At 45.7% G+C, this 13,084-nt stretch overlaps 1 protein-coding gene across 1 annotated transcript in view; it reads right to left on the bottom strand.

The window, feature by feature from the left end:
• The window catches only part of LOC111975516 (1-phosphatidylinositol 4,5-bisphosphate phosphodiesterase gamma-1), a 93,576-nt gene that overhangs the window by 28,242 nt on the left and 52,250 nt on the right, over positions 1-13,084 (bottom strand). The window contains exons 8-14 of the mRNA XM_070447452.1: positions 4,776-4,871; positions 4,557-4,675; positions 4,255-4,340; positions 3,771-3,891; positions 3,367-3,535; positions 3,058-3,177; positions 1,624-1,684 (exon numbers count right to left, since the gene is read on the bottom strand). Coding sequence (XP_070303553.1) covers positions 1,624-1,684; positions 3,058-3,177; positions 3,367-3,535; positions 3,771-3,891; positions 4,255-4,340; positions 4,557-4,675; positions 4,776-4,871 — 772 coding nt within the window. The remainder of the gene's footprint in view (positions 1-1,623; positions 1,685-3,057; positions 3,178-3,366; positions 3,536-3,770; positions 3,892-4,254; positions 4,341-4,556; positions 4,676-4,775; positions 4,872-13,084) is intronic.

The raw sequence follows: 13,084 nt of genomic DNA, 5'->3' as shown, positions 1-13,084 counted from the left end.
CTCGCATAGAGACACGCATTGAGACACACGCCATAGAGACACGGATTGAGACAGACGCATTTGAGACAAGACGCAATAGAGACATAGTGGATCATGAGTAGACCAGCAAGCATAGATTGACTAGCATAGAGAACCACACGACGCTAGAGAGCAGCGCATAGAGACAGATTGAGACACGCATAGAGACAGGATTGAGAGCACGCATAGAGAGGCCCGCATAGAGACAATAGAGACGACATCATAGAGACCGCATAGAGACCAGCATAGAGACAGGATTTGAGACACGCATAGAGACAGCATAGAGACAACGCATGAGAAGGACAGCATAGAGAACATGATTGAGACTAGCATAGAGACCACGCATAGAGACAGAAGAGACCAGCATAGAGACACGTATTGGACCGCATAGAGGACAGCATAGAGACACTAATTGAGACAACGCATAGAGAGGACCGCATAGAGACAACGATGGAGCACCAGCATGAGACTAGGACAGCATAGATACTCGTAGAGACCTAGCAATAGAGAGCTCGCATAGAGACTGAAGGACAGTATAGAGACATGAGATTGACACGCATAGAAATGACCTGACATAGAGACACGGCTTGAGACACGCCATAAGAGACCCGCATTGAGACCACGCAATTGAGACACCATAGAGACCACGGATTGAGACACGCATAGAGGACATATATAGAGACACACATAGGACTCGCATAGAGACACGCAATTGAGACTCGGCATAGAGACACGGATTGAGACTCGCATAGAGACATCGCATAGAGAACTCGCATAGAGACACGCATTGAGACATCGCATAGAGACACGGATTGAGACACGCATTGAGAACACGCAAGAGACACGGATTTTGAGACACGCAAATAGAGACATGCATAGAGACACGCATAGAGACACGCAATAGACACGCATTGAAGACACGCATAGAAAAAGACCCCACGGGATTGTTTAGACACGCATAGAGACTCGCATAGAGACACGCATAGAGACACACAATAAAAGACACGCATAGAGACTGTCGCATAGAGACACGGATTGAGACACGCATGAGACACGCATAGAGACACCACATAGAGACACGCATAGGACTCGCATTGAGACACGCATAGAGAACACGCATAGAGACACGCATAGAGACCTCGCATAGAAGACACGGATTGAGACACGCATAGAGACCACCATAGAGACAGCGGATTGAGACACGCATAGAGACACGCATAGAGACAGCGGATTGAGACACACGCATGAGACTCGCATAAGAGACTCGCAAGGAGACTCGCATAGAGACTCGCATAGAGACATAGAGACACGGATTGAGACAGCACGCATAGAGACACCATAGAGACACGCATAGAGACACGGCACACGGATTGAGACACGCATAGAGACACGTCATAGAGACACGCAATAGAGACACGGATTGAAGAACACGCATAGAGACAGTGCATAGAGACACGCATAGAGACACGGATGAGAACTCGCATAGAGACCAACACATGTTTTTACAGACAATGTGGACATCAGCTTAATGCTCTCCTTTTGCCAATCTTGTATAATATAACATATCTGTCAGCTTTCTGAACACTATCCCTCTCCTCATCCTACTCTCTTTCTCCTCTGACCCCTTCCCTTGCCTTCCACTCCTTCCCTTCCTCAGCGGCAGCTCCTATGGATGACAGGAATCGTGGGGGGTTATGAGTGTGAGGCTCACTCAGCCCTCTGGCAGCCTCTCTTAACATCGGCTACCACTTCTGTGGTGGCTTCCCTCATTACGACCAGTGGATCATCTCTGCTGCCGCCCATGCTGGATGAAGTGAGTACTGCAGGGTCATGTCAACCATTCTTTTCCCTTTACTGTGGCTCCCAAAGGCCTCTTCATGTAGGTTTCTATTTTTTTTATCCTCTCCCCTTCTCCAATTCTTCCCATCTGTCCCTTTCAACTTTCTGTCTTCACCCCCTCTCTCCTTCTTATCTTCTCTGCCTTCCTCTCCGTCCACTTAATTCACCTTCATCACCTTTCTGCTCTCTTTCCTCTCATACACTCAATGTCCTACCTCTCTCTCTCCCTCGCTCTCCTATCACTCTCTCCTTCTCTCTCTCTCTCTCTCTCCCTCTCTCATCGCTCCCTCCAGTCCTTGGAGTCAGCTTGCCATCCTGGGTGACCAACCACATCCTGGGAGCACGAAGGAACGGAGCAGTAACATGTTCTGTGACGCCATCTACTGGCACCAGAGCTATGAACTACCAGACCATGGACCCACGACAATGCTGTTGAAGCTGGCACACCCTGTCACTTCTCAACAAGTTTGTCAAGCCATCCGCCTGCACACAGCCTGCCCCACGGCCGGTGACATGTGTGTGGTTGTCTGGAATGGGGAAACCAATCTACACGACTCGGGTATTTATTGTAGATGGGGTGGTAGTATGGGATGGGGTGGAATGACAATGAGATTGGGATGAGATGAGAAACATATGGGTTATTGAAATGTAATCAACTAAAATACCATTTTCTTGAAATTATAGCTCACGCTAGGTCTACATGTTAATGGGAAATCAAGCAAATCAATTTACTTGAGAGGGGTAGCTAACTTCTAAGAATAACTTACTGTATATTTTATTCCCCCCCTCTCTCTCCCCCAACCATCTCTCTCTCTCTCTCTCTCTCCCCCCAACTGTGGTTCTATCTCTTTCTCTGTCTCTCATCTGTCTCTCTGTCTCTCTCTCTGTCACAGTTGTTCACCATTTAACCTGCAGTGTGTGGACATCCCCATCCTGTCTCAGAAGGCCTGTGAGGAGTCCTACCCTGGGCCAGATTACTGATACCATGGTGTGTGCTGGATTACCTGCGAGGGCAGGCAAGGACGCCTGTCATGGTATGGAGAATACCCTGTAAACCTCAACAATCAAGAACATTTCATTTGTTTGTTTATTCATTTATATATTAATTTTATACCAACATACAAATGATCACACACACACACACATACCTACTGTATGCACACACGTCGCATTCACATATGTTCCCACACACACACTCACGTGGTCTATGGGGTCTTCCAGGTAGAGAATGCCATTCCTGAGGGAGTTACTGATGTCAGCCTCAGAGTAGCTGGCTGACGTCACCTCTTCATACAGAGAGCCCTCCACCAGTTTCTTATGCTGAAACACACACACAGTTTAGTAGGTTGACTAGTGGTTGACTTTGGGTCAGTATTGTGTCTGAAATGGCATACTATTCCCTATACTAGTCTTATGACCAGAGGCCCTATAGCCATTTCAGACACAGCCCACAGACTTGGCATGGTCATGTTATGGTCAGTGTGTTTGACCGTTCGGTTGTTCAGTCACCTTGATGAGTATCTTCCTGCGTAGCTGGTAGGGCGAGGGCAGCTCATCTGCATTCACGTCCACTGGTTTGGTCAGCAGCAGATCTCCAAACACCTTCTTAAAGTGAGTAGCCATGTTCCTTTGTTGGACCACACTACAGTGGTCCTCTATGGACAGAATCACTGGGTACCTACAGATACACAAAGATACAAACACGCGTGTAAGACACACACACGTTAAAGAGAGACCGTGAGTGAGTGAGTGAGTGAGTGAGTGAGTGAGTGCGTGAGGGCGTGAGTGAGTGAGTGAGTGAGTGAGTGTGAGAGTGAGTGAGTGAGTGAGTGAGTGAGTGAGTGAGTGAGTGAGTGAGTGAGTGAGTGAGTGAGTGAGTGAGTGAGTGAGTGAGTGAGTGAGTGTCTACTCACTCTGACGTGACAAAGGCATGCTCTTTGATGGTGTGCAGCACGTCCAGAAATTTGATCTTGGAGGTGAGAGTGTGGCCATGGTAGATGATTGGCAGGTCATCGGGCCCATCCCAGCAATCAACTGAAACAATGTTTACACACAGTGCAAGGTCAAAGGTCAAGGTTAGATTTGATCAGTAATTGCCTTGAATGTTCCTGCATGCTTTATTCTTGTGTGGTGTTGCTTTGGCAATACAACTTTTTTTCATCATGCCAATAAAGCATTTAGAATAGAATTGAATTGAGAAAGAGAGATAGAGGGAGTTAAAGAAGAATTGAATTGAGAAAGAGAGATAGAGGGAGTTAAAGAAGAATTGCAATTGGAGAAAGAGAGATAGAGGGAGTTAAATAAGAATTGAATTGAGAAAGAGAGATAGAGGGAGTTAAAGAAGAATTGAATTGAGAAAGAGAGATAGAGGGGATTGAAGAAGATGAAGTGTCTTACGTTCTATGCAGCGACAGCCCATCCTCAGGCAACGAGCGTAGGCCTCTAGAGATGACTCACTGGAGAACTGATCACCTGTCAGATACCTGAGAGAGAAGGGGGAGAAAGGGAGCGGGAGAGAATGAGGGAGAGGGAGGGAGAGAAGAGGAAGATAGGAGAGGAGGAAAGGAAGTGAAAAGAGAGAGTGTTACATGGAGGGTTGAATGAGCAGTATGGAATTTGGTCATTTGAGAGAGATACAGAGAGCGAGAGAGAGGTAGAGAGAGGTAGAGAGAGGTAGAGGTATAGAGGTGTGACCCTACGTGTTGTGTGATGAGGAGATCCAGTACTGAGACAGGGGTCTCTTCATGTCGTCAGAGACAACAACAGCAGGTCGAGGGTCACACAATGAGTTCTCCTTGGAGTACAGGAACGTCAGGAACTGAACAGAGAACAAAACATTAGAGGATGAGCAGACCAGGGAGAGAGAGAGAGTGGTGTATATGTCCGTGTGTGTGTGTGTTTGAATGCATGCGTCTTACCTCATCTAGCTGTAGCATAGGTTCGGTCTGTGCTCCACCCCTCAGGTAGCCCATTAGGAACTCTCTGACGCGGCTCAGGTCCGACGCCCATGACTCCTGCATGTGTCACAGGGTCATGACATCATCAACATGTGACCAGGAAACACATCTCAGTCATAGAGTTGGATAGAGGGCTAATTTGCCACAAAGCTTGTTTTAGCATTTGCAGTACCATTGAGGACTCACACTTTTGAAGTAGTCAACTGGGTGGGACTTCCTATGGGTTAAGGAAAGATCACAGAAATTCATCCAGGTCATCGGGAGAGATCACCAATGAATTATACTCCTGAGCAAATGTTCCATAAATACAGGTGGCAGTTAGATCACCAACCTTAGCCTTATCCTATCCCACCTCAAAACCTTCACTGACAGCCTCCTCGACCCACTGCAGTTCGCCTACAGAGCCAACAGGTCTGTGGACGCCGCTGTCAACAAGAATCTCCACTACATCCTTCAGCACCTCGACAACCCAAAGACTTGTGTGAAGTTATCTGACTCCATTTGTCAGTGAATCAACAACTTCCTGTCCAACAGGACACAATACGTGAAGCAGGGAAAACCTCTCTTGGACTCTCTGTCCCTTATTCTATGCTCACTCTAATCCAACGAATGCACCGCCGCCAACCCGTCCGTCAAGCAATTCAAGTTCGCAGATGACACCACTCTGGTCGGCCTTATCTCCAACGGTGACGAGTCCATGTACCGGAGAGAGGTTGACAGGATGGTGGCCTGGTGCAGTCACAAAAAATCTACGGCTTGAAATCAACGGCTCAGCTGTAAGTACGGCTGTGTCATTCAAATTCCTGGGGACCATCATCTCCCACAACCTCAAGTGGGAGGACAACAGCACAGTGGTCACCAAGAAGGCACAACAGAGGGTGCACTTCTTGCGTCAGCTGAATAAATTCAAACTCTCACTCTACACAGCCATCATCGAGTCCATCCTCACCTCCTCGATTACTGTCTGGTTCGGAATGCCTCTGCCTGGTCCAAGGGCAAACTGCAACGGATTGTGGAAATGCTGAGAGGGTCATCGACTGCTACCTGCCCTCCATCGTAAACCTTCACGATTCCAGGACAAGGAAGCATGCAGGAAAGATCATCACCGACCACTTTCACAACGATCGTCACCTCTTCCAAAGACTCCCCTCTGGCGAACGGTTCAGGTCAATCACAACCAAAACCTCCTGCAACCTGAACAGCTTCTTCTCCCATGCTGTGACCCTTACCAACCGGCCACCTGGTCCACCATGATCTTCTGATTCATGGACTATGCACTCTACAATACGCACACTGTCTATGCACCCTGCAATACTCACACTGTCTATGCACCCTGCAATACTCACACTGTCTATGAACCCTACAATACGCACACTGTCTATGCACCTGGCAATAATCACACTGTCTATGCACCCTGCCAATACTACACACATGTCTATGCAACCCTGTCCATACTCACACTCTGCTCTATGCCCACCCTGCAATACTCACACGGTCTATGAACCCTACAATACTCACACTGTCACTGCACCATGCAATACTCACACTGCCTATGCACCCCTGCACACTACATCACACTGTCTATGCACCCGCCAATAATCACACGGTCTATCAGCTTGCAATTAACTACACCTGTCTATGCCACCCTGCAATAATCAACACGTCTATGCACCCTGCAATACTCACATGTCTATGCACCATGCCAATACTCACACTGTCTATGCACCCTTGCAATACTCACACTGTCTATGCACCCTACAATAATCACACTGGCTATGCCACCCTGCAATAATCAACACTGTCTATGCACCCTGCAATAATCACAACTGTCTATGCACCCTGCAATACTCACACTGTCTATGCACCCTGCAATACTCACACTGTCTATGCACCCTGCCAATACTCACGCTGTCTATGCACCCTGCCATAATCACACTGTCAATGAACCCTGCAATACTCACACTGTCTATGCACCCTGCCAATACTCACACTGTCTTATGCACCCTACAATCTCACTCTGTATATGCACCTGCAATACTCACACTTGCTCAGTGAACCCTGCAATACTCACACTGTCTTATGCACCCTGTAATACTCACACTGTCTATGCACCCTGCTAAATACTCACTCTGTCTATGCACCCTGCAATTACCTCACTCTGTATAGCACCCTGCCAATACTCACACTGTCTATGCACCCTGCAATACTCCACTGCTCTATGCCACTCCTACAATACTCACGCTGTCTATGCACCCTGCAATACTCACGCTGTCTATGCACCCTGCAATACTCACACTGTCTATGCACCCTTACAATACTCACAATGTCTATGCACCCTGCAATACTCACACTGTCTATGCCACCCTGCAATACTCACGCTGTCTATGCACCCTGTAATACTCAACACTGTCTATGCACCCTGCAATACTCACGCTGTCTATGCACCCTCAATACTCACGCTGTCTGTGCAGCCTGCAATACTCACACTGTCTATGCACCCTACAATTCTCACTCACATGTCTATATTGCAACTCCCAATTGCATAATATGGACGTGCGAAGCGTCTTAAATCTAAATGTGTCGACAGCACGGCATTTCCATGCGGTTAACTGCGATAATATTACATCCACCTCGAGCTACTTCTCATGACATTCTTTCAAATGCAATACAAAATACTGCCACTAATCTAGCCTCTAAATAACAAATCTGATCTATAGTTAATAACAACCCTGGACCTAAATACTCCCTATCTACGCTGAGCGTTCTCCGATGCCACCCTGCCCATACATTACACGGTCTTTGCACCCCGCCATAATCACCACTGCTCTATGCCATCCTTCTCTAGTGCAAATAATCCAACACTGCTCTTAACATATGCATCTCCTTGTCCAATAATCACAAACACTGCTCTTTTATCGAGCCATATCATGTCTTATCCATCCGTATCAGAACGTATTGACAGTTGTGCTCCTGATATGTCAACATAACCCTCTCTTGCGCATCTGACACATTTCGTACAAGCTAATTTATCTGAGACTAATACAATATATACACCCTCTTCTCAAAATTATTAGCTATTTATTTAACTTAATTACATAGATACACATAAGATTCTTAGTTATATATTTCATACTTCTGTGAAGTATTCACTATTCCTGCAATATTGAAGGTTTTAAATGATTTATGGCTGTTAAACCATCAATGGTATTTTATGGTGTGTTTAATGTAGCATTTTTAAAAGGAAATCTAATAAGTAGGTTCTAGTCGATTTTGTTATTCTCCTCGTGTTCATAGTGGTTGTATGCAACCTTTAAGATGTCTGATACACTGTGTTAATTTTGTCGTCAAATTAGTTTGTCCATGTGTAATATTTCTTGTTTGATTTTAGGTTGTTTAAAGACCAAGAAGTCCATAAGCGTTATTTCTCGACTAATCTGTGAACCTTGTCTGAGAGATGTGAAATCTAACCAGCACTCAGAGTAAGAGTTGATATACATTAAGAAATGTCAATGGATATTATAATACAATCAAGTAACTAGTTGAACTCCTTGGTTGGGGAAATTGGACCTGCAGATATCAAATGAATAAGCAGCACTACGAGATCCTCCGCCAACCTTGAGCTGTTTGTCTGAAGAGCAAGCGATCACATCAACATCCTACGAATGGCAAGAAAGTATGTTATGTACCCTTATGTTTTCAGTGTGTTTAAAACTTATGCCGGAACAGAGAAGAGTCAACACCCAAAAGGTTTTTAGCGAACCTTCCAAAATTAAGTATTAACCGTAGAAGAAGTAGCTATTCCCATGAAACTACTAAAATGGACCCTGTAATTAGGTTGCTCTGGCCATTATAGCACACAATGTCCATGAGCTATCACTATTAATAACCTGTTTTAGTTGTCAGTTATGAGTTGCATGTAAGCATTTATGCTACAGTCTATCTATACGATCTCAGTAGAGCTCAATCTAACAGGTTATCGAGAGCGAGCGTAGCAATTTTACATATGTTTTCAATCTGGAGCAGGAGACGTAACTCACACAAGACAGACATCATAAGTGACAATGGTAAAGTACGTAGACCAAAATAGAAAGAACGAACGCTGAATGTGCCTAGCTAGATACCTGTTCTCTCGATCAGACCTGTTAATGTGAGAATAAGCATATCTGGAGAAATGGTGACACCATCAATGAGGTAATAGCGAGCGACAGCGCTGGTCATAGTCACAATTCAGTTCCTTAACACAACACAGCAACGGAACGCGAACACGACACAAGGCACCACTATCTACACACCCACACACACACTAATCAATCAGAAATATGATAATTAGTTGACATATAGGTCCGCTCCTTGTGTCCTAGCAACAATATCTATAGGTTCACACTACCATTTGTATATAGCTGTAGTAAAGATATAATGCGCAAATGATAATATGTTGACCGAAATGAGGCACAAATAAGAATAGATAAGTTTATATACTGAATGCTTATGGGACAGACTAGAATAGCAACATTCTAGATATTGAAATGGACGAAGATCTTCGTGAAGACGTTATTGGACTATGATAGGAGCGATGATGGATCTAAGCGCGTTTGCCAAGATAGTCCATCCATGCAACGTGTGACCAAGGAGTGAGGATCCGAGGATCAAAGCGTCACTCTGGAAATGGGGGGAGATAAGGAAGACCGGCTGACACTGCTCAATGATCCAATTTAGCATCTCAGGTAGCACCTTGTGCTGGGAACCCCAACTAAACGAAGATGGCGAGAGCCACGGTCGACTGCTGAGAAAATGGGCCCGAGTTTATCACTAGTGCAGCCAATGGAAGTTGTCTGAGGTGATGGTCCTCACTATTGTGTGTTTGTGAGTGTGGCATGAGGCGATGATTGTGGTGTGTGTCTCTTATATTGCAATTGGCTTTTACTGAGCCTGAACTAGTCACTCACACTGCAAAGTCTTTCGTCGACGATCGAGACTATCTATAGCTCAGATAAAATTTGGTATCTAGTTATGATTGCTTGCATCCACTAGCAACCATTTGAGCCTGGACTCAAGGATCGAAAGTATTAGAGAAGTGAGGACATTTCACAAGCACTTGTCTTCACATACGTTCCTGTCCAGACCCAGTCGACACGAATACACTATGACAGAGCCTGACGTGTTAAACACACATGTGACACAAGAGTCATCCATGCGATTAACAACCATGATGCGACCGCCTCACTGCAGGATCGTATGGCATACAGTGCCCTGGTGGACAGCTGAGAGTTATCGTAACTAGGTCTTGCGACAAGAATCCTAGAATCATTTCTGCAACAAACTGTCAAGAAGCTGCAGGAATATGTACCTCTTCATCTGTGGGTAGGCCTCTGAGTCTCTCTTGCATCGACGCAGGAATCGCACTGATCTTCGTGGACTCAGTATGCATATGGCATGACCATAAACCGACTTCAAATGCGGCAATGCTCATGTTCTGGTAAACATGGGCCCTTCCCTAGCACTACTCCCTGGATATAAACTGTGTTACTTCATAGATACTAGGAGTCCTCGAGTTATCAAATATTTACCATAAGAGCAAAAGCGATAGGAGATTAACCACAGAGCAACACTAGCAGTGAACTACATATACTGACGTCGTCGTGTGGGACAATAACAGAAATTGTTAGCATTTCTATTCAAGTCAATGTCAATGTTGTGAACCGTGCCCCATTGTGGGTTATGGTATAGGCAGGCATAAGCTACGGACAACTTACACATTACATTTTTATAGATGGCAATTTGAATGCCATCAGAGATACCGTGATTGAATCCTGAGCTATTTTTCTTGCCATTCATCCGCCGTCATCACATCATGCTTCAGCATGATAATGCATAGCCCCATTCGCAAGGATCTGTACCACAATTTCCTGGAAGCTGAAAATGTCCCAGTTCTTCAATTGCCTGCATGTCTCACCAGACAGGTCACCCATTGAGCATTTTTTTTGGATGCTCTGGTTCGACGTTTACGACAGCATTTTCCAGTTCCCGCAATATCCAGAAACTTGGCATTTCAATCCAAAGAGTTCAAATCTTGGTTCATCAGGACCCAGAGAATCTTGTTTCTCATGGTGTGAGTCTTCAGTGCCTGTTTTTTAACTCCAAGCGGGCTGTCATGAGTGGGCTTCCGTCTGGCCACTCTACCATAAAGGCCTGCATTTCGTGGGTGCTGCAGAGATGGTTGTCCTTCTGGAACGTTTCTCCCATCTCACAGAGCAACCTAGCTCTGTCAGAGGACCATCGGGTTCTTGGTCACCTCCCTGACCAAGGTCCTGATTTCCCATGATTGCCTCAGGTTTGGTAGGCAGCCCAGCTCTAGGAAAGTTTGGTGGTTCCAAACTTCTTCCATTTAAGAATGATTTGAGGCCACTTGTCTTGGAAAGACCTTCAATGATACTGCAGACCATTTTTGTTTACCCTTTTCCAGATCTGGTTTGCCACGACCACAATCCTATCTTGACGCTCTACGGACAAGTCCTTGACCTCTGACTGGTTGCCACTGTCAATGGTGGGACCTTTATAGACAGGCGTGTGCCATCCCAAATTTCATGTCAATCAATGAATTTACACAGGTGGACGCAAAGCAAACATCACACACATCACACACAACACGATAGCCATATGCACGTATACACATGGATGTTGTACTGTTGTATGTATGTGGGTGGAGTAAGGGCTTGACACACAGTCTTGAATGTAATTGTATTGTAATGTTTAACATTTTATTAACTGCCTTAATTCTGCTGACTGCCAGGAAGAGTGGCTTGCAGCCTGGCAGCAGCTAAGGGGTCAATAAAAATATTAATCAAGTTGTCCTCATGGCTTGGGTTTTTGCCTAATGCATTTCAATTGTGGGACCTTTTTTGTATAGATGTGTTGTGCTTTTCTGATCATTGTTAGAAGTGTTAAGGAGACCTCTTGTCGTGAGTTAGCAGAGAAAAGCCATGTAAGGTGATTGAGTGGCCTTTCCTCTGACACGCCTATTATAGGTTCCTGGTGGCAGGAAGCTTTTGCCCCCCAGTGATGTACTGCGACGTACGCCACTACCCTTCGTTGCCGCCTTATGGTGCGGCTGAGATGCCGAGCAGTTGCCATACTTAGGTGTTGATGCAACCGGTCAGGATTGCTCTCGAGTGTAGTGCGCTGTATAACTTTTTGAGGATCTGGGACCCATTGCCAAATCTCTTCAGTCTCCTGAGGAGGAATATGCTTTTGCTTGCCTCATCACGACTGTCTTGGTTGTGTTTGGACCATGATATTTTTTTTCATTGTTGGACACCCAAGGAACTTTAACTCTCGATCGCTTCCACTACAGCCCCATCAAACATTAAGGGGGCCTGTTCCGGCCCGCCTGCTTTCCTGTAGTCCACGATCATCCCTTGTTTGCCTCACATTGAGGGAGAGGTGGTTGTCCTGGCACAACACTTGTTGTTCTTCAGCAAAACTTAATGATTGGTGGTGGAGTCCGTGTTTGGCCACGCAGTGTGGGTGAATGAGTACAGGAGGGGACTGTACACACCGCTTGAGGGGCCCCAATGTGAGGATCAGCATGGCAGCTGTGTTGCCTACCTGACCACCGGGGGCGGCCCATCAGGAAGTCAGGATCCAGTTGCAGAGGGGGTTTTAGTCCAGGGTCCTTAGCTTAGTGAATGAGTCTGTGGTGATAGTCCCAATAACCGTGAACCAGTATTCTCCAAGGTGTTCCTGTGTGAGATGTCCCAGTGAGATTGCCGTATCTGCTGGAATTTTCGTAGTTATTGGTCGAGCTTCCATTCATAGGGCTGTGGAATGGCGTGTGCTTCAAGTAATCTGGGATAGTGAATCCTTGCACCTCTGAACTCAGCAGTCGGGACGGTCGTTGACCAAAGGAATTACAAAACGTGTTACTATAAGACAACCTATCTAATGTAGTTCTGTTAAGGTCCTTGTATTTCAGTCTGTTTCCAGCAAGAACCATAGTAGAACCCAACGTAAAGTAGATGTATGATCTGATTGGTCCTAGATGCAATGAGCTAAAGATATGTTGAGGATCTCTTAAGTTATGTTTCCAGCGCTATATACATATGTGTCGGTACGTTTTATGGTAACTGTTATCCAGCCATAGTAAGTTGTAAGTTTAGTGGTGAATGTTATCCCTAGCCAGAGTAGATTTTTAGTTATGTTTCAAAGCAGAGCTAGAGAGGAGTTTAGTTCCTTAGTTTAGTGTGTTTCCAGCCTGGCCTGCTTAACATGGT

The sequence above is a fragment of the Salvelinus sp. IW2-2015 genome, linkage group LG16, assembly GCF_002910315.2.
Source record: "Salvelinus sp. IW2-2015 linkage group LG16, ASM291031v2, whole genome shotgun sequence".
NCBI classification, from domain to species: Eukaryota; Metazoa; Chordata; class Actinopteri; order Salmoniformes; family Salmonidae; genus Salvelinus; species Salvelinus sp. IW2-2015.
This window is presented reverse-complemented; position numbering and strand designations above follow the sequence as displayed.